Source organism: Aquarana catesbeiana, linkage group LG05 (genome assembly GCF_042186555.1).
Source record: "Aquarana catesbeiana isolate 2022-GZ linkage group LG05, ASM4218655v1, whole genome shotgun sequence".
Taxonomy (NCBI): Eukaryota; Metazoa; Chordata; class Amphibia; order Anura; family Ranidae; genus Aquarana; species Aquarana catesbeiana.
The window spans coordinates 236,075,457-236,096,926 of record NC_133328.1 but is presented as its reverse complement, the minus strand read 5'-3'; the positions used below and the strand labels follow the sequence as shown (position 1 = coordinate 236,096,926).

Below are 21,470 nucleotides of genomic sequence, written 5' to 3'. Positions count from 1 at the left end.
AAACGTTTACTGTACAAAATAAGGTGCGTTGGCATGGACCATAGGGTGAGTACATGGATTGAAAACTGGCTACAAGGGCGTGTTCAGAGGGTGGTGATAAATGGGGAGTACTCAGAATGGTCAGGGGTGGGTAGTGGGGTTCCCCAGGGTTCTGTGCTGGGACCAATCCTATTTAATTCGTTCATAAACGACCTGGAGGATGGGATAAACAGTTCAATCTCTGTATTTGCAGACGATACTAAGCTAAGCAGGGCAATAACTTCTCCGCAGGATGTGGAAATCTTGCAAAAAGACCTGAACAAATTAATGGGGTGGGCGACTACATGGCAAATGAGGTTCAATGTAGAAAAATGTAAAATAATGCATTTGGGTGGCAAAAATATGAATGCAATCTATACACTGGGGGGAGAACCTCTGGGGGAATCTAGGATGGAAAAGGACCTGGGGGTCCTAGTAGATGATAGGCTCAGCAATGGCATGCAATGCCAAGCTGCTGCTAATAAAGCAAACAGAATATTGGCATGCATTAAAAGGGGGATCAAATGCAGAGATAAAACAATAATTCTCCCGCTCTACAAGACTCTGGTCCGGCCGCACCTGGAGTATGCTGTCCAGTTCTGGGCACTAGTCCTCAGGAGGGATGTACTGGAAATGGAGCGAGTACAAAGAAGGGCAACAAAGCTAATAAAGGGTCTGGAGGATCTTAGTTATGAGGAAAGGTTGCGAGCACTGAACTTATTCTCTCTGGAGAAGAGACGCTTGAGAGGGGATATGATTTCAATTTACAAATACTGTACTGGTGACCCCACAATAGGGATAAAACTTTTTCGCAGAAGAGAGTTTAATAAGACTCGTGGCCACTCATTACAATTAGAAGAAAAGAGGTTTAACCTTAAACTACGTAGAGGGTTCTTTACTGTAAGAGCGGCAAGGATGTGGAATTCCCTTCCACAGGCGGTGGTCTCAGCGGGGAGCATTGATAGCTTCAAGAAACTATTAGATAATCACCTGAATGACCGCAATATACAGGGATATGTAATGTAATACTGACACATAATCACACACATAGGTTGGACTTGATGGACTTGTGTCTTTTTTCAACCTCACCTACTATGTAACTATGTAACTATGAGCTAATTATCTAATCCTTTATACAGCCTAGGTGACTACGTCTCCTAGCACATTGACTATTCAACACACATTACCATAAACATCAACACAGGGTTAATTAGAACAACAATGAGTAGAATACCCTTAGAACCTGTGAGACTAAACTCATTTACATTAACCACATTATAGCTGACATCAGACAGGTGAGTGGAGTTGATGGCATTAGCATCTTCTCACAGTATGAGTCCCAACAGTATGACTCAGTCTCTATTGCTACTATGGCAAATACAGGGTCCCCAGAGTCTGTGTGTCCTGGGGGACAAGAACCCGAAGCCAAAGTAACAACACCTCAAGGGTACCCCAAATGCCAGGGCCCATAATCTGTAGGCAAGAGGCTCACATTCAGTCCCCTCCAAAAGCCTCTATCCTGGGTGAGTCTGTCACAGTGTGCATGTATAAATAGTCAATAAGTTTGTTAGCGCTCACATGGATGCACTAAGCAGGCTAGACACTGAGCCATGAGGAGGTAGAAAAGAACAGTCAAAAGACCTGCGTAACAAGGTAATGAAACTTTACAAAGATGGAAAAGGATATAAAAAGATATCCAAAGCCTTGAATATGCCAGTCAGTACTGTTCAATCACTTAATAAGTGGAAAATTTGGCGATCTCTTGATAGCAAGCCAAGGTCAGGTAGATCAAGAAAGTTTTCAGCCACAACTGCCACAGGAACTTTTCAGGATGCAAAGAAAAACCCACAGGTAACCTCAGGAGAAATACAGCCTGCTTGTTTTTAAGTAGCACAATACGATGATACTTGAACAAAAAGGAGCCACATGGTAAAGTTGCCAGAAAGAAGCCTTTACTGAAAAAGTGCCACAAAAAAGCCCGGTTACAATATGCCCAACAACACCTTGACATGCCTCATTTTTTTTTTTTGTGTGGCATTGGCGCAGTAAAGGCTTCCTTCTGGCAGCTCAACCATGCAGCTCTTTTTTGTTCAAGTATCGTTGAATTGTGCTCCTATATAAAAATTGGGATAAAATCTTAGGAACAAAGAACATGGCGCAGAGATGAGTTTGCTTTAGGAGCATATTAAATAAGGGCATTAGCCAGTGCATCCCATTGGGTAATAAATTTAAAAGAGCGAACAGAAGTCCTGGATGGCTTAAGTCCAATGTAAAAGTGCATATAAACGCAAAGGAGAAGGCCTTCAAAAAATACAAGGCTGAAGGATCATCATCAGCATTCAGACTTTACAAAGAATACAAGAAATATAAGGGTGCAATTAGAGCGGCTAAGATAGAACACGAAAGACACATAGCGGAGGAGAGCAAAAAACCCCCAAAAAATTATTTAAGTATATAAACAGTAAAAGAGGGAGGACAAACCATATTGGCCCCATAAAGAATGAGGAAGGGAATCTGGTTACAAAGGATAGTGAGATGGTGAAGGTATTGAATTTATTCTTCTCCTCAGTCTTCACGGGGGAATCGGGGGGCTTCAGTAACCAAAACTGCAGTGTTTATCCTCATGACACATCTCAGGAAGCACCCTCATGGCTAACAGAGGACAGAATTAGAAACAGACTTGAAAAACGTAACATTAATAAGTCACCGGGACCAGGTGGCTTGCACCCAAGGGTCCTTAGGGAACTCAGTCAAGTAATTGTCAGACCATTGTTCATAATTTTTACTGACAGTCTACTCACTGGAATGGTACCAGCTGATTGGAGAAAAGACAATATAGCACCAATATTTAAAAAAAGGCCAAAATATATCCCTGGGAACTCCCTGGGACCAGTTAGCCTAACATCAATTGTACACAAGCTCTTGGGGGGGGCGATAAGGGAATATATACAAGATTTTAGTAATGGCAACAGTATCATTAGCAGTAATCAGCATGGATTCATGAAGAATCATTCTTACCAAACCAATCTATTAACCTTCTATGAGGAGGTGAGCTGCCATCTAGATAAAGGAAGGCCTGTAGACGTGGTGTATCTGGATTTTGCAGAAGCATTTGACACAGTTCCCCATCAAACTGTTTACTGTACAAAGTAAGGTCAGTTGGCATGGACCATAGAGTGAGTACATGGATTGAAAACTGGCTACAAGGACGAGTTCAGAGGGTAGTGATAAACGGGGAGTACTCGGAATGGTCAGGGGTGGAAAGTGGGGTCCCCCAGGGTTCTGTGCTGGGACCAATCCTATTTAATTTATTCATAAACGACTTGGAGGATGGGGTGAACAGCTCAATCTCTGTATTTGTGGACGATGCTAAGCTAAACAGGGCAATAACTTCTCTGCAGGATGTGGAAACCTTGCAAGTAGACCTGAACAAATTATTGGGGTGGGCAACTACATGGCAAATTAAGTTTTATGTGGAAAAATGTAAAATAATGCATCTGGGTGGCAAAAATATGAATGCAATCTACTCACTGGGAGGAGAACCACTGGGGGAATCAAGGATGGAAAAGGAGCTGGGGGTCCTAGTAGATGATAGGCTCAGCAAGGGCATGCAATGCCAAGCTACTGCTTACAAAGCAAACAAAATATTGGCATGCATTAAAAATGGGATTACCTCAAGAGATAAAGCAGTAATTCTCCCACTCTACAAGACTCTGGTGCAGCCGCCCCTGGAATATGCTGTCCAGTTCTGGGCACCAGTGCTCAGGAAGGATGTACTGGAAATAGAGCGAGTACAGAGAAGAGCAACAAAACTAATAAAGGACTGGAGGATATTAGTTGCGAAGAAAGGTTACGAGCACTGAACTAATTCTTCCTGGAGAAGAGACGCTTGGGTGAGGGGATACAATTTCAATTTACAAATACCGTACTGGTGACCCCACAATAGGGATAAAACATTTCAGCGGAAGGGAGTTTAATAAGACACGTGGCTACTCATTAAAATTAGAAGAAAAGAGGTTTAACCTTAAACTGCGTAGAGGGTTCTTTACTGTAAGTGCGGGAAGGATGTGGAATTCCCTTCCACAGGCGCTGGTTTCAGCAGGGGGAGCATCGATAGTTCAAGAAATTATTAGATAACCACAACATACAGGGATATACAATGTAATACTGACATAAAAACACACACATAGGCTGGACTTGATGGACTTGTGTCTTTTTTCAAACTCACCTACAGTACCTGACCGCGAGAATGTGTTTCCAGCGTGATCCCATCGCGCTGGTTCTCGGCAACAGGGTACTGCACATCTCGCGCTGGCTCACTCATCGGGATAGGAAAACTGCATTTTTTCCTTTCCCCATGAGCGACAAGCATTGCTGACAGGTGTCTGGTATGAATCATGAGGGGGAATGCTGCGCCAAATTTTAAATAAAAAACCAGAATGGGTTTCCCTCCAGGGGCATACCAGGCCCTTAGGTCTGGTATAGATTTTAAGGGGAACCCCCTACGCCAAAAAACGGCGTGGGGGTCCCCCCAAAAGCCATACCAGACCCTTATCTGAGCATGCAGCCCGGCCGGTCAGAAAAGGGGGTGGGGACGAGCGAGCGCCCCCCCCCCCCCCTCCTGAACCGTACCAGGCCGCAAACCCTCAAAATAGGGGGTGGGCTCTTTGGGGCAGGGGGGCGCCCTGCGGCCCCCCCACCCCAAAGCACCTGGGGGCCCCCTTATTAAAGGGGGCTCCTGGATTCCGATAAGCCCTCCGCCCGCAGATCCCGACAACCAACAGCCAGGGTTGTCGGGAAGAGGCCCTTGTCCTCATCAACATGGGGACAAGGTGCTTTGGGGTGGGGGCACTCGTCCCCACCCCCTTTTCTGACCTGCCGGGCTGCGTGCTCGGATAAGGGCCTGGTATGCCCCTGGAGGGGAACCCATGCCATTTTTTTTTTTTAAATTTGGCGTGGCGTTCCCCCTCATGATTCATACCAGACACCTGTCAGCAATGCTTGTCGCTCATCGGGAAAGGAAAAAAACGCAGTTTTCCTTTCCCGATGAGCAAGCCAGCTCGGCGCTGGCTCCTGCGACGGGGCTCGCAGGTGTCAAATCTTGCCAATAACAGTGGCGAGATTGACACAATATCGCGGTCACCTACTGTACTATGTAACTATAATTTATGATTTAAATAGAATCCAAAAATCTATGTGATAATAAATGGCTTCATGTGATTGCTATCCTTAAATAAAAAAGACAGTTTTTGGCATGATTGGTCATATTTTCAATATTAATGCCAAAATTTCACAATTTCTGCCAGGGTATGCAAACCTTTGAGCACGACTGTATACATTTTGAAAACATAACTTACTACATATAGCTTTGTTAGGATTTACTTGCTGCCCTGCAAGAAACTGCAATAGTTTTTTAATGTCAAATCTGGCTTCTGACATGAGATCTGGGTCTCGTTCCGGAGTGCTATTCTGTGAAACGTCATCCGAGACTGCAATAGAAAGAAATAGAGATTTGGAACCGTTAAGTTATTCAGTATTTTTATTGTTAATTATGACTTTATAATAAACTACTTTACTGATGTCAATATATAGCTGTAAAAACCTCCCTTGCCCGCTTTTATGATATTAACAGATAAACCCCAAACTTTTACAGTTTTACCCTAGCCAAAACTTTTTTCATTTATTTTTGTTTTGTATAAAAGTAGGTAAAGAGTATAAGTCGGGTTTTTCATTGCTGTCCAATCATTGATGTCATCTGGACAGGAAATGAAGGAAAATCTTTAAAAGAAACACAGACAAAACAATCTGGCGGGGTTCTAACCTTTTCTATTTTATTTATTTTTAATAACCAGGTTTTTATTTTTGTCTGTGGTCTTGATGCCACTTTTGTCAGAACAGGAAAACTTCCAAAAAAGTAAAAACCTGAGATTCTAGCCTTTACCTGTTCTATCTACAACTAAAATACGTGAGCTGGAGGGCCGCACAACTTCTTGTGCCCCCTTGGTGATTGATATAGGCCATTGCTGTGGCACTGTCGGATTCTATCCTGACAGGACAATTCCGTAAACTGAACGTTTAGGCCCTCAGGACCAAGAGCTTTGCCCCAATCTCTAGAATGTTGATGGACAAGGTCATTTCTGATCTGGATTCCTCTCTTGGACAGCTGCCTCTTCCAGGACTGCTCCCTAACCCAAAAAAGGCTGGCGTATGTTGGTACCACTTCCCAGGTAACTGTAGTAAGGATTTTCCCCATTGCAGATTTTTGGTTATTAACCATAAACTGAGGCTCCTTTGGAGTCAGACACACTGGGAAATCTAGATCTTGAACCTTCTTGTTCCAAGCCGATAGGATACTGTTTTGCAGCAGTCTTGAATGAAACTGAGCATAAGGAACGAATGAAGCCATCTTTCACAACAACCTCATGCAAAGCTAAATAGAAGGATTTATCTTGCTTTGACCACCTGAATCAGTTCATTTATGGCGCTGATCTTTGCCTGGGGCAAGAATACCCTTTTCTGGGCGTATCTATGATCAGACCCAAGTATTTTAGACTTCTTCATGGTTTTAAGGACAATTTCTCTAGGTTGAGAATCCAACCTAGGTATTTCAGGTAGTTGAATGTGGTGACCATACTTTGGTCTAAGCGGGCTACCGACTGGTCTATCAAGAGCAGATCTTCTAGGTAAACGATAATCTCTATTTATTTTTGGGCCCTTAAACAGGCTAGAGGAGGGGCCAGAAGCTTTGTAAACACTCAAGGTGCAGTAGCTAGACCGAAAAGCAGAGCTACAAACTGAAAATGAAGATTTTCTACCTTAAAAAGTAGATATTACTGGTGAGCGGGGAAGTGGGCACATGGAGGTATGCATCCTTGATGTCGATTGACGGCAGAAGTTCTCCTCCTTGTAGGATGGAGACAACCGATTGGATTGACTCCATGCGAAAAAAGAGCGGATATTCAGGAACCGATTTAGATTTTTGAGATCCAGAATGGGTTTGACATCTCCATTCGGTTTTGGCACCGTGAAAAAAGGTTTGAAAAAAACCCCCAACCCCTGCTCTTGCATGGGGACCACCATGATCAGTTTTTGCCAAAAGATGGTCCAATGCTTGAAAGAAAGACTTTTTTCTCTTCTTTTTCTTTTGATCTGAGAAAACGAGGAGATGGGAACTCTTGGAATTTCAGTTTGTACCCTGGAGCTATTGAGGAAGTCCCCCATCTGTCTCCACAATCTTCCTGCCAGATCCTTGAGAACTGCAGGAGTATTCCCCCTACTCGAGCGAGCGGGGGCGCCTCCTCATAAGGAGGCTTTAGTATTTTGTAGGTTTCCTCCCCCAAGGCTTCTTTTGTCCCTGGGGTTGACCCTGAGGATTACCTCTTGAACTTGACGGCGGAGGCCGTCATGACCGCCTGGAGGCTGATGCCCCTGGCACTGGAGAAGGCGCTTGTTAAAATTAAATACGTTTACTCCTTTTCTTAAAATGGCAAAGGGGTACTTTTTCCACTAGAAATTCTTTGGATGTATTACCCAAATCATTCACAAACAGCCGTTTCACCGCAAAAAGGAAGACTAGCCAGGAGCTTCTTGCATGGGGCTTAGTGAAAGGCACGAAGCCTGAGGAATAGAATCCTTTATCCCCTTCCCGCCGACCGAACGCACATATGCATACTCGGCTTTCCGGGGTTATACCGGGATGATGCCCGCAGCTGCAGGCATCATCCCGGTACCGTTGTTTTCAGCGGGCGATCGGCTACCCGAGTATAACAACCGATGCGGCTAAAAGCCGCTCGGCTGTTATACCGGAGGAGCGGGAGGGGACATCCCGCCGCCTCCCGCCGCTGTTACGGGGCCTCCCGTGCGATCGGGAGGCCCGGTGTCCGTTCGGCTGCCTTCGGCGGCTGGGGGCGGACTGGAACGAAGCTGCGAGCGGCTTCGTTCCAGCCTTCTTCTTGTAAATGCGGAAGCGACGTCATGACGTCACTTCCCGTTTACTCGGCTGCCAATGGCGCCGAATTTAAAAAAGTACACAGTATTCAGAATCGCCGTTTTCGGCGATCTGAATACTTTGAAGTGTAAAGGAGGGATGGGGGGGTCTTTTAGACCCCCGATCCCTCCATAAAGAGTACCTGTCACCACATATTACTGTCACAAGGGATGTTTACATTGCTTGTGACAGCAAGTAAAAAAAAAAAAAAAAATTTTAAACACAATTTATAAAGTACAAAAATAAATAAATTAAATAAAAAAAAATAAAAAAAATTTTTTTTAAAGTGCCCCTGTCCCCGCGAGCTCGCGCAGCGAAGAAAACGCATACGGAAGTCGCGCCCGCATATGTAAACGGTGTTCAAACCACACATGTGACGTATCGCCACGATCGTCAGAGCGAGAGCAATAATTCTAGCCCTAGACCTCCTCTGTAGCTCAAACCTGGTAACCGTAAAAAAATTTTTAAATTGTCGCCTATGGAAATTCAAAGGTACCGTAGTTCGTCGCCATTCCACAAGTACGTGCAATTATAAAGGGTGACATGTTTGGTATCTATTTACTCGGCGTAACATCATCTTTCACATTATACAAAAAAATTGGGGTAACTTTACTGTTTGGATTTTTTAAAATTCATGAAAGTGTCACTTTTCCAAAAATTTGCGTTTAAAACACCGCTGCACAAATACCGTGTGATAAAAAATATTGCAATAATCGCCATTTTATTCTCTAGATTCTCTGCTAAAAAAATATATATAATGTTTGGGGGTTCTAAGTCATTTTCTAGCCAAAAATACGGATTTTAACTTGTAAACACCAAATTTCAAAAATAGGCTTAGTCATGAAAGGGTTATAGTGACTATTGCAAACATAAAGCTGCTAGTAGCTTTCCAGATCATGGGCCTGCTGAACAGGATAACCTTGAGCACCTGTTTAAACTGGTCTCTCAAGGATTGACCAATTACTGTCAGCGCAGGCTGAATCACAACCTGCCAGAGAAAAAAAAAAAAAGTGTTTAATAGGAATTCCAACTTTTTACCCGTTGGATCCCTAAGCATTTGAGCATTGTCTGCCGGACAAGTCAAACTTTTATTCACAGAGGATATAGCAGCATCAATTGCTAGTATCCCCACCTGAATTTTTTTTTCTCTATAGGATAAAGTGTGAAAAAACTTTTTAGGAGGGAAAAATGCTTATCTGGGTGATCCCACGGAGATGCAAAAGGCTTTTCCAGCAATGAATAGACAGGAAAGGCATGCACAGCTTGAGGAGGCTTTAGCGAACCCAAACACTCAGTTAAGGGTACATAAATGTGGAGCGGACCATCAGTAAAAAATTGCACCATCAATCTTACAGATTGTGAAGCTGATCCCCCCGCATTTGACTCCTCAGAAGAGGAGTCATCAGCCTCACCACGGTCCCCAGAGGGAAATTCATCTTTTCCAGCCCCTAGTTCCTCAGTTTGAGGGTCCTGGGTAATGAAAGGGAACCTGCCGCATTTCGTCCCACACTGGGATGTGATTAAAGCCGCTAACCTTTTTTTTTCACACTTTTTATGGCTGGGGAAAAAATCTCTTTAGTAAAATAGACAGGGGCTGCAGTGTTGAAAACAATTGAAAACATTTTATGGCCCCGATGCTCACTCTGACCAGCCACCCCCTTTCAGGGGAGGATGCCATTGTAGAGTTGAGTAGGCTTTCCAGAGCTTGAGGGAGACCCTTTTAGCTCTTTTTTGAGGTTGTTTCAATGCCCTCTTCTGACTATAGCCTGATGCACAAATGCAGAGGTACTACCAGAAGAAATTGCATCCACTGCTTGAGCAAAAGTCCAGCCACTGCCACTGCTATTAACGCTCAGCCTGATGCTTTTAGTAAATGTACCAAGGGAATTCCTGTGTCACCAACCTCTTACATGCCCCTTTTTGCTCTTTGTCCCTCTGCCATCTGCAGCCAGCAAAAATGGAGCTGTTAAACAAACGCCCGCGGACGTTGCAGGACGCCAACGCCGCGCTAAGCTCAGCCCCCTTCCGTCACATCACGCCCCCCTCTTTTTTTTTGAAAGAGGGCCTCCGATCTAATGGGATCGGCTTTTGTGTGGGGAGGGAAATGGCGAGGAGAAGATCCGAGACCTTCCGCTGTGCAGGGGCGGTGAAACAAACGGAGCGGCATAGCCGATCGTTTTTTTGGCTTCCCTCTTTCTAAGAAGAGGGGAAGCTTGGACCAGGTGGGGGTTGATTCAGTGAAGACCCCCCCCCCCCCCCCCCCCAATCTTACCGGAGGTCTGAGCTGCTCGCCGGAGGGAAGCCTGCTGTTTCTGCTGCACAGCGGAGGAAAGCATGGCAAGGTACGTGCTCTATACAGCCCACAGTGGCGACTCTTAGGCATGACAACATTTACTTTTTTAAAGGAGACATTTCATAAGATTTTTGTATTTTTTTTTAATTTTTAGAAGTCTCCACTTACCTTTCCCGTTGCAGGGTTTTCTGTGGTAAAACCGACAGACCCAATCTTCACCCCTCACGGTGGGCTCTGTTACCAAACCTTCAGGAACCAGGGACCCTCGGGGAACCCACACTCCTGGACCTGTAAAGCACCCCACCAGTAAAACTTTAAGGCTGAAAAAACCAAAGCTCTGGATCCCGGGGTCCAGCTCTCTAAAAAGGGAAGCGTTACAGGCAAAACCTCGCACAGCACGTCTTTACTCATGACCAACACCTAAGACACTGGCAAAAAAACTGAGGTACTCCAAGTAGTGGGAGGGGTTATACAGGGAGTGGACTTCCTGTCTTAGGGTGTGCCAGTGTCCATCACCTGAAGGTGGCCTATAACCCACATAGTAACTACTATTCTACTTTGTTATAAAACATATCCAATAAAATTCTATTTCTTCATAGATTTAGATCAAAATGTATTGTTACATGTTTTTGTTAAAAATAAAAAATTCCAATAAGTGTATGTTAATTGGTTTGTGTAAAAATTATAGCATCTACAAACTATGGTATGTATATTTGAAAATTGATCAGTTCTTATCTACCAATAGCATATCCCTTGAGGACCGTAAAATGCCAGGACAGAACAATTTGCTGTTCATGAATAGAAAGCCGTTCATGACAGCTTGTTTACACTTGTATCATGTGATCGCTATGACCAATCATAGCGATTACATGATATCCAGTTACCGGTAACAGTAGCAGTCACAGGAGGAGCATGCTGCGCACCCCACCGGGTGTGCTGTGCGCTCCTAACCTGGAAAGGCAGAATCACGTATAAATACTTATATATACGTGACTGAGCCTGCTGCAGTAAATGTATTGTGGCAGGGTCGCAAGTGGTTAAAGGAGAAGCCCAGCCATAGCTCGTTTGGCTGGGTTTCTCCTATGGATCACAGGAGTGCAATACGTTTTACGCTCCTGTGACCAGTTTTCAGCAAAGAGCGGTCTGAAGTCCGCTCTCTGCTGGCGTCACAGAAATCAGTCTAAGCACTGCATCATCACGACAATAAAGTCTGGATCCGCTAGGTGCCTGGACTGATACCCGTCTCAGCCTCACAGTGAGCTGCTGAGACGGCCAATCCCCGCCCCTCCACAGCTTTTTTTTTTTCCCCCTTTTATTGGTTGAACTAGATGGAGTTGTGTCGTTTTTCAACCTGACTGACTATGTAACCACATTAAGGAAAGTGGATGTAAAACTAAATCAATAGGAGTTAATATTAATGCCATATTTATCTGAATAATTATCCATTAAATTAAATTTGGGCTTTAAGGCAAATGTTACAGCGGTATGCAGTTTGGCACCGAAGAGTGGGCCAAATTTCTCCACGGCAATGTGTCACTCCAGTCATCAGCTACAGAAAATGTTTAATCATTTAAGTTTAAAGTGGTTGTAAACCCTTGTTTACAACTTTATGCTACAGATAAGCCTATATTAAGGCTTACCAGTAGCCAACAAGGATATCTCCTAAACCTGCATGGTTTAGGAGATATCCCTGTATTTGCATGTGCCGACGTCATGCGGCACATGCGCACTTAAGACAACTGAAGCAATGTCGCTATACGCTGTTGCTTCAGTTGTACTGTGCCGACTTCATCGTGGCTCGAGGCTAATCACAGCGCCGGAGCCGCTATACCCGGAAGTCATTCCGGAACAACATACCGGCGGTTGGAGGTAGAGAAGTGGACCGGTGCGGGGGCTTCGATCTGAAGTAATACATAATTAGCTAGTATGCTATGCATACTAGCTAATTATGCCTTTGTCTTGCAGGGTTTTTTTGTTTTTTTGCTGAGGGTTTACTTCCTCTTTAAGCAGTTATTCACTGAAAATATTAATTTAGTTATACACACCTATCATTGCACATGTCATAATCTTATGAATCAAGGAAACGACATGAAAAAGACAGAACTGTTTTCTCCCTCAGGCTTCACTCCTATATTTTAATCCACCTACAAAACAGACACTGAAATATGTGTTGAAATTTTTAAAGCCGTTCTATAACCACATTTCCTTCATCTATTTTTAGCACTTTCATGAATTCCTAGGCTTCTGCAACCTTTACATGCTACATGTTCTGATTTCTTAATCATGGCTTCACCCTGTAGTTCTTTATGAGCCAAGGCAGAACAGTAATGTAGTACATTACTGTAGATTTATTGTTTCATATATCATATCATTTACAATTACTGAATCTACTTTATAATCAATTAATTTTATTCAGCCTTCAATGCTATATTATTGTATCATTTCAGAGAAATGCTCTGAGCTTGCTCCCAGCTGATAGTGGCTTGCATGTGGATTTTGTGAACACAAGTGGAATTTTGAACTAAAGTGGAGAGTTAAAAACCAGGAGCTGTGCTTTTGACTGCTTCTGCTTGCAGGTGTTTTTGGGTTTTTTTTTCCCCTTTGCTAATCAGTTTTTAAAATATTATTTTCCCTCCTTTTTTCTGACACTTTTTAAACACCTTTTTTTTTCTGCTAATTAAGGGGAGTGGTTAATTGTTCACAGGTGTATAAAAGTGTCTATACAAACTCCCCTGGAGCTTGCTCCCAGCTGATGGTGGCTTGCATGTGGATTTTGTGAACACAAGTGGAATTTCTAACTAAAGTGGAGAGTTAAAAACCAGGAGTTGAAAACAGGAGTTAAAACAGGAGTCGTCTAATCTGTAAGTAACATCTTAAACTTCCCTTAAGTAATTGTATTGTAACTGGGAAATGAGTGCTAGCAGGGTTGAAGGTTTTGCTCTGTGCACAGTGTGCCACATGTATGCTAAATTGGTGCAACAGCTCCAGGATGGATACCGCTGTGACAGATGTGAGCAGGTTGCCCTTCTGGAAGCTCGCATTAGAGATCTGGAGGAGCAAGTTGCAACACTGGGCAGAAAGGACAACCTTGAAGGGGGTCCTCTGCTCGCTGAGCAGGTGGTCAGTAGGGTTGATGTGGAGGGGCAAGTCAGGATTATCAGATAGGAAGATGGGTTAATGTAGTTAGAGAGAGTGGAAGGGGCTCGCAGAATAGGAAGGCCAGTCCTGTGTTTGTGCATCAAAACAAATTTGCCAAGTTGGGTGAAGATGTGGAGGTGGCAAACACAGAGGTGGCAGCCCTAGATGTCACTGCTACCCCTAACAGCCGGGAGAGCAGCCCATCTAGTAGAAGTGGTGAGGGGAGTGCAGGTATGCTTAGACAGTTGGTGGTAATAGGGGATTCTATAATCAGAAGGCCTGATAGAATAATTTGTTGCCAGGATCGCCTCAACCGAATGGTTTGCCGTCTCCCTGGTGCTAAGGTTTGGCATGTGGTGGACCGGGTGGATAAATTGCTGGGAGGGGCTGGGTATGACCCAGCTGTCTTGGTCCACGTTGAAACCAATGACAGTATACATTGAAGGTGGAGGCTCCTTAAGAATCAATTTAAAAAACTAGGCTGCAAGTTGAAGGGAAGGACCTCCAAGGTGATATTCTCTGAAATATTGCCTGGTCCATGCGCAACACAGGAAAGGCAGGGGGCGATTAGAGAGCTGAATGCATGGCTAAAGACCTGGTGTAGGGAGGAGGGATTTGGGTTTCTAGAGCACTAGGCTGACTTTTCATTGGGGTTCCACCTTATATGCTAAAGATGGTTTGCACTTGAATGGAAGGGGGTCCGCTGTGCTGGGGGAGAGGTTTATGGGAAGGCCGGAGGACTATTTAAACTAGGATTGAGGGGGGAGGGTGAACTAGAATTACATCAAGAAGACAGGTCAGTTTAGGGGTCAGACATTAATGGAGGGTGGAATGGGGATAGATGGGGTGAGGGTTATGGCAGGTGACAAGAAATTTCCCATGTTGCAAACAGCAATTGGAAACTGTAGTGCCATTTGTACTACTAAAAATTATATGAAAAACACCAGAGCAAAATGTAATAATGCATTAAAGTGTTTGTTCACCAATGCCAGAAGTCTGCCAAGCAAAATAGGTGAGTTGGAAGCTCTGGTGCATGAGGTGAACTATGATGTAATTGGTATTGCTGAAACTTGGCTTCAATCCTCACATGACTGGGCTATTAATATTCCTGGCTATGCACTCTTTCGGAGAGACAGGGTAAAAAGGAAGGGTGGCGGGGGTCTGTCTGTATGTGAGAAGTGATCTCAAAGCAAGTGTGAAAGAGGACCTGATTGATGGAGAGTGTGATGAGTCTGAAGCATTATGGGTGGAACTGCATATAGATGTGCGTAGTTCAAAGTTAATCATTGGAGTTTGTTATAGACCACCCAATGTTAACGAGGAGGTGGAGACTCAGCTCCTTGCAAAGATGGAAAGGGCTGCAAGGGCTGGGGCGGTGATAATAATGGGGGATTTTAACTACCCAGAAATTGACTGGAGTAATGGCACTGCTGGGACAGTTAAAGGGCAAAAATTTATAAACCTAGTACAGGACAATTTTATGGTCCAGTTTATTGAGGCCCCAACTAGGAATGAAGATCTGTTGGACCTGGTAATCTCAAACCATGCAGAGCTTATTACTAATGTTCAGATAAAGGAACACCTGGGTTGCAGTGATCATAACATGATCTCAATTGATGTTAGCTGTAAACAAGAAATACATACGGGAAACATAAAAACACTTAACTTCAAGAGAGCAAATTTTCCAAGGATGAGGGCTGCTCTCCAGGACTTAGACTGGGAGGGAATATTTGCATTGATAAACACAGAACAGAAATGGGAATTCTTCAAAAAGACGGTTTGGGACCTCACTGCAAAGTATATTCCCATGGGCAATAAGTTTAAAAGGCTAAAAATAAAACCTATGTGGCTCACGGTCAAAGTTAGAAAAGCTATAAACAATAAGAAAAGAGCTTTTAAAAAATATAAAAATGAAGGAACACTAGTGTAATTTAAATGCTACAAAGAATTTAACAGAATACGTAAAAAGGACAGCAAGGATGCAAAAATTCAAAATGAACAACAGATCGCAAAAAATAGTAGGATAAACCCCCAAAAATTCTTCAAATATATTAATAGTAAAAAGATCAGGTCTGAGCATGTAGGCCCTTTACAAAATAATCTAGAGTGGGTGACTGGGGACAAGGAGAAGGCTAATTTATTACTTTCTTCAGCTCTGTGTATACAAAAGAGCATGGGGGGACTCATGTCCATAATGGGGGTGGTATTGACACAGCCCCAAATGATCCACAATGGCTCAAAAGTGATATGGTCCAGAAATATTTAGACAGAATAAAGGTGGATAAAGCACCTGGACCCGATGGCATCCACCCATGGATCCTAAAAGAATTGAGCTCTGTAATTTCAAAGCCATTGTATCATATTTTTAGGGACTCATTAATGACGGGAATAGTACCACTGGATTGGCGCAGGGCGAACGTGGTGTCTATATTTAAAAAGGGATCAAAGTCTATACCAAAAGTAACTATAGACCTGTTAGTTTAACTTCTATAGTCGGGAAGATACTGGAGCATTTAATAAAAGACCACATAGATGAGTTCTTGCTGGAAAAAAACATTTTAAGCAACAGACAGCATGGATTCATGAAAGACAGAAGTTGTCAGACAAATCTGATTTCTTTTTATGAAGAGGTAAGTAAAACCTTGGACAGAGGGGTGGCTGTGGACGTGGTATACTTGGATTTTGAAAAAGCGTTCGGTACAGTTCGGCACACACGGCTCATGTGTAAGTTAAAGTCTATAGGCTTGGAAATATCAGTTTGTAAATAGATATTCAGAGAGTAGTGGTTAATGATTCTTACTCTGAATGGTCTAGGGTTATCAGTGGTGTACCCCAAGGTTCAGTGCTGGGACCCTTACTCTTTAATATCTTCATAAATGATATTGGGTCTGGGATCAAAAGTAACATTTCTGTCTTTGCAGATGACACCAAGCTATGCAGTGGAATAATGTCCTTACAGGATGTCTCCAATTTACAAGCCGACCTCAATGCACTGTCAGATTGGGCGTCTATGTGGCAGATGAGGTTTAATGTTGAGAAATGTAAAGTTATGCACTTGGGGGCTAAGAATATGCATGCATCATACATACTAGGGGGAGTCCGTAGTGGAGAAGGATCTGGGGGTTTTGGTAGATCATAAGCTCAATAATAGCATGCAATGCCAAGCTACGGTTTGCAAAGCGAGCAACGTCCTTTCTTGTATTAAGAGAGGTATGGACTCCAGAGAGAGAGATATCATTTTGCCCCTGTTCAAATCATTAGTAAGACCTCATCTGGAATATGCAGTTCAGTTTTGGGCACCAGCTCTCAAAAAGGATAATCGGGGAACTGGAGAAAGTGCAGAGAAGGGCAACCAAACTGATAAGCGGCATGGGGGAGCTCAGCTATGAGGAAAGATTAGAGGAACTGAATTTATTCACTCTTGAGAAGAGGAGAATAAGGGAGATATGATCAACATGTTCAAATATATAAGGGGTCCATATAGTGAACTTGGTGTTGAGTTATTCACTTTACGGTCAACACAGAGGACAAGGGGGCACTCTTTACGACTGGAGGAAAAGAGAATTCATCTCCAAATACGGAAAGGTTTCTTCACAGTAAGAGCTGTGAAAATGTGTAATAGACTCCCTCCAGAGGTGGTTCTGGCCAGCTCAGTAGATTGCTTTAAGAAAGGCCTGGATACTTTCCTAAATGTACATAATATAACTGGGTACTAGTATTTATAGTTAAAGTTGATCCAGGGAAAATCCGATTGCCTCTTGGGGGGGATCAGGAAGGAATTTTTTCCCCTGCTGTAGCAAATTGGAGCATGCTCTGCTGGAGTTTTTTGCCTTCCTCTGGATCAACTGTGGGTATAGAATTGGGTATATTGGATTGTACGATATTTTTTTGGGTGTTTTTTTTTGGGGGGGGGGGTTTTTTTTTTTATGGTTGAACTGGATGGACTTGTGTCTTTATTCAACCTGACTAACTATGTAACTATGTAAAAATGGGTACAGCTGTTTGTTATACACATTTGTTATACAGCACCTTAATCGCAAAAGCAAAATAGCGCGCCGCCGGAGCGTGCTCATGGGTCCCATGGACTCAATGTCTTCCAGCGGCCCACGAACTCGGAGAGGAGGGGAAGAACAAGCAAATGCATATGTAAACAAGGCATTTCCCTGTTCTGCCTAGTGACATGACAGGGATCTTCTGTTCCCCGTCATCGGGAACAGTGATCTCTGTCATATCAATGGTAGCCCATCCCCCCTACAGTTAGAACACGCTGAGGGAACACACTTAACCCCTTGATCGCCCCCTAGCGTTTAACCCCTTCCCTGCCAGTGACATTTATACAGTAATCGGTGGCTATTTTTAACTCTGATCGCTGTATAAATGTCAAAAGTGTCCGATCTGTCTGCCACAATGTCGCAGTCCTGATAAAAAAAAAAAAAAAAAAAAGAAAAAAAAAAAAAAAAAAAAAAAATCGCAGATCACCGACATTACTAATAAAAAAATTTTTATAATAAAACTGTCATAAATCTATCCCCTGTTTTGTAGACGCTAGAACTTTTGCACAAACCAATCAATATACGCTTATTGCAATTTTTTTTCCCAAAAAGATGTAGAAGAATACATAGCCTAAACGGGGGAAGAATTTTTTTAATATATTTTTTGGGGATATTTATTATAGCAAAAAGTGAAAAATATTGTGTTTTTTTCAAAATTGTCGGTCCTTTTTTGTCTATAGCGCAAAAAATAAAAAACGCAGAGGTGATCAAATACCACCAAAAGAAAGCTTTATTTGTGGGAAAAGGATGAGAATTTTGTTTGGGTACAGCGTCGCATGACCGTGCAATTTTCAGTTAAAGGGACGCAGTGCCATATTTAAAAAAATGCTCTGGTCATTAAGGGGGTAAAAGCTTCCGGGGCTGAAGTGGTTAATGAACCTTGGGCCAGACTAAGGACAGTCAATTAATTACCACTCTACCAATGTCAAGACAATATGGAAGCATTGTGATCACAGTGACTTGCAACATGTGCTCTTCTTGGAGAACAGTGCAGCAGGATCGGAAGACCAGGAACTGATCACTTCAGCTCCTGACCTTAGTGCTAGACGTTGGCTATCACTGAAAGCCTGCAGAGGCAACACAAACTAGGACCAGACACTATGCTAAAATGGTGCTGGGGCAACTCTGGGACAAAATGTTGCTATCCCTGTGCAATTTTAAAACATTGCCGGGGATTCATGAATTTAAATAAATAAGTGATATGCTTTGAAGAAATAATTGCCTATTGAATAATTACTTAGAAGATAGGGCTGGGGTTGATTTGTGTATATGTATCTGCACAAAGTGCCATGTCTTTCTTTATACATGTTTCCATTCTTTTACAATTTAAGTGATTTCTAAAAAAAAAATAAAAAATAAAATAAAATATACAGCTACATAAAGTTTTTAGAAGTCTGGGGGCTTTTTCTTAAAAAAAGGGAATCACTCAAAAGCAGTAGTAAAGGCTTTTTTTTTCTAAATTCATAAACATGTTATACTTACCTGCTCTGTGCAATAGAATTGCACAGAGCAGCCTCGAACCTCATCCTCTGACGTCCCTCTTGGCTGCTCTTCTTCCGTTTGTGCCCCCATAGCAAACAGCTTGCTATGGGGGTAAACCTGTGGGCTTGCTCCAAAGCTGGGCTGTTTGCGTGGCCCCCACTCCCTTCTTACAGGATTTGAATGACAGCAGCAGGAACCAATGGCTCCAGCTGCTGCCTCTGTGTTCTGTGAAGAAAGGAACACAGACCAGCCCCGGCGTAGCCAGAAACAGTGCTGGATCAAAAAAGACAAGTAAACAGGGAGGGGAAGCAATACATTTACTAGGACATTTTGTACCCTAATGCAGGGAATGTATTAAGGTAAAAAAAGGTGATGCATTTACAACCACTTTAAAGCAAACCTAAAATGAATCTTTATCCCCTTGCAATGCTGCGGACAGATTAAATCTGACACTGTTCTTCCTCCATAACTAGTATGAGTTGCCGGAACATAGTTTCTCCATTGACTTGAATCAAGTAATCTTCATACTAGGCATCGGGGTTTACGGCAGAACTGTCAAATCCGTAGACCAAGGCAATGGAGTAACAGGGATAATTGGCTTTTTTACTTTTTTCCCCTAGTCACTCTGCACATAAAGCTTTTTGTTGAATTATCCTTTAATGAAGTTCGGATGAATATTTAATAGTACTTTCCCATCTCCACAAGAAAGAAACAGTGTACATTGTCTGAAAGAGAGAAGATTAATATTAAATCACTTACCCCAAGGAGGATTTCCTAAATCTTTGAAGTGAGTTGAAACAGATACCAAGTCAGTTTCTATTTTTAGGTTCATTTCTCCATTTCTATTTGCCTCAATTACCTTTGGAAAATACAAATATAACAAATATTGTAACCTGCGATAACCAGTACTGCAATTTCTAAGTAGGATCACATACTGGGGTTAATTTACTAAAGAACATTATTATTCAGGATTTATATACAGTGCCTTGAAAAAGTATTCATACCAAGTGCACCAAGTGCAAATTTTCCACATTTTGTCATGTTACAATCAAAAACGTAACATTTTCTTTATTGGGATTTTATTTGATAGACCAACACAAAGTGGCACATAATTGTGAGTTAAAAGAAAAAAAAAAAATGATAAATGGTTTACAATTTTTTTACAAATAAATATGTGTAAAGTTTGGCATGCATTTGTATTCAGCACCCCCCCCCCCCCCCCAGCTGCAAGTTTTTTTTTTGGGTATGTCTCTACCAGCTTTGCACATCTATAGAGTATGAACTTTCTGCCCATTCTTCTTTGCAAAATAGCTCAAGCTCTGTCAGATTGGATGGAGAGTGTCTGAACAGCAATTTTGCAATTTTCGAGTGTTGCCACATATTCTCAATTGGATTTAGGTCTGGACTTTGACTGGGTCATTCTAAACACAGGAATATACTTTGATCTAAACCATTCCTTTGTAGCTCTGGCTGTATTTTCAGGGTCATTGTCCTGCTGGAAGGTGTACCTAGCAGCAAGAATGGGAAGTGTTATCATAATGGGGTATTTTACTTATCCAGACATAGACTGGGCAGAGGGAACCACGCATTTGTCTAAGGCTCGCCAGTTCCTAAATGTCTTGCAGGACAATTTCATGGTTCAGATGGTAGACGCACCAAATAGAAATAAAGAGTTACTGGGTCTACCAATTACCAACAATACAGACCTGATCACCGATGTGGAAATACAGGGCAATTTAGGAAACAGCGATCACAGGTAAATTGGCTTCAGTATAAATCACACAAATAGGAAACATAAGGGGAATACAAAAGACACTGAATTTCAAAAGAGTCAACTTCCCTAAACTACGAACCTTGTTAAAAGGCATGAATTGGGATAAAATCTTAGGAACAAAGAACAAGGAGGAGAGATGGGTTTGTTTAAGCGCATATTAAATAAGGGCATTAGCCAATCCACCCCATTGGGTAATAAATTTAAAAAAGCGAACAAAAGTCTTGGATGGCTTAACTTGGATGTAAAAATGCATACAAAAGCAAAGGAGAAGGCCTTCAAAAAATACTAGGTTGAGGGATCATCATTAGCATTCAAACTTTATAAAGAATGCAACAAGAAATGTAAGGGTGCAATTAGGGCAGCTAAGATAGAACACGAAAGACATATAGCGGAGGAGAGCAAAAAAAATCCCAAGAAATTCTTTAAGTATGTAAACAGTAAAAAAATAGAGGACAGACCATATTGCCCCCATAAAGAATGAGGAAGGACATTTGGTTACAAAGGATGGGGAGATGGCAAAGGTAATGAATTTATTCTTCTCCTCGGTCTTCACGAGGGAATCTGGGGCTTCAGTAACCAAAACCGCAGTGTTTATCCTCATGGCACATCACAGGAAGCACCTCCATGGTTAACAGAGGACAGAATTAAAATTAGACTTGGGAAACCTAACAATAATAAATCACCGGGACAAGATGGCTTGCATCCAAGGGTACTTAGGGAACTCAG

The 21,470-nt window shown here is 42.6% G+C and overlaps 1 protein-coding gene across 4 annotated transcripts in view; it reads right to left on the bottom strand.

Moving 5' to 3' along the window:
• Nucleotides 1–21,470, bottom strand: part of HUS1 (HUS1 checkpoint clamp component) — a 72,234-nt gene that overhangs the window by 10,563 nt on the left and 40,201 nt on the right. For 2 of the 4 annotated variants that reach the window (XM_073630623.1, XM_073630625.1), the window contains 3 exons: nt 19,730–19,829; nt 10,467–10,586; nt 5,376–5,507 (listed from right to left, as the gene is read on the bottom strand). In XM_073630623.1, coding sequence (XP_073486724.1) covers nt 5,376–5,507; nt 10,467–10,586; nt 19,730–19,829 — 352 coding nt within the window. The remainder of the gene's footprint in view (nt 1–5,375; nt 5,508–10,466; nt 10,587–19,729; nt 19,830–21,470) is intronic. The other 2 variants (XM_073630624.1, XM_073630626.1) reach the window with 1 other exon arrangement.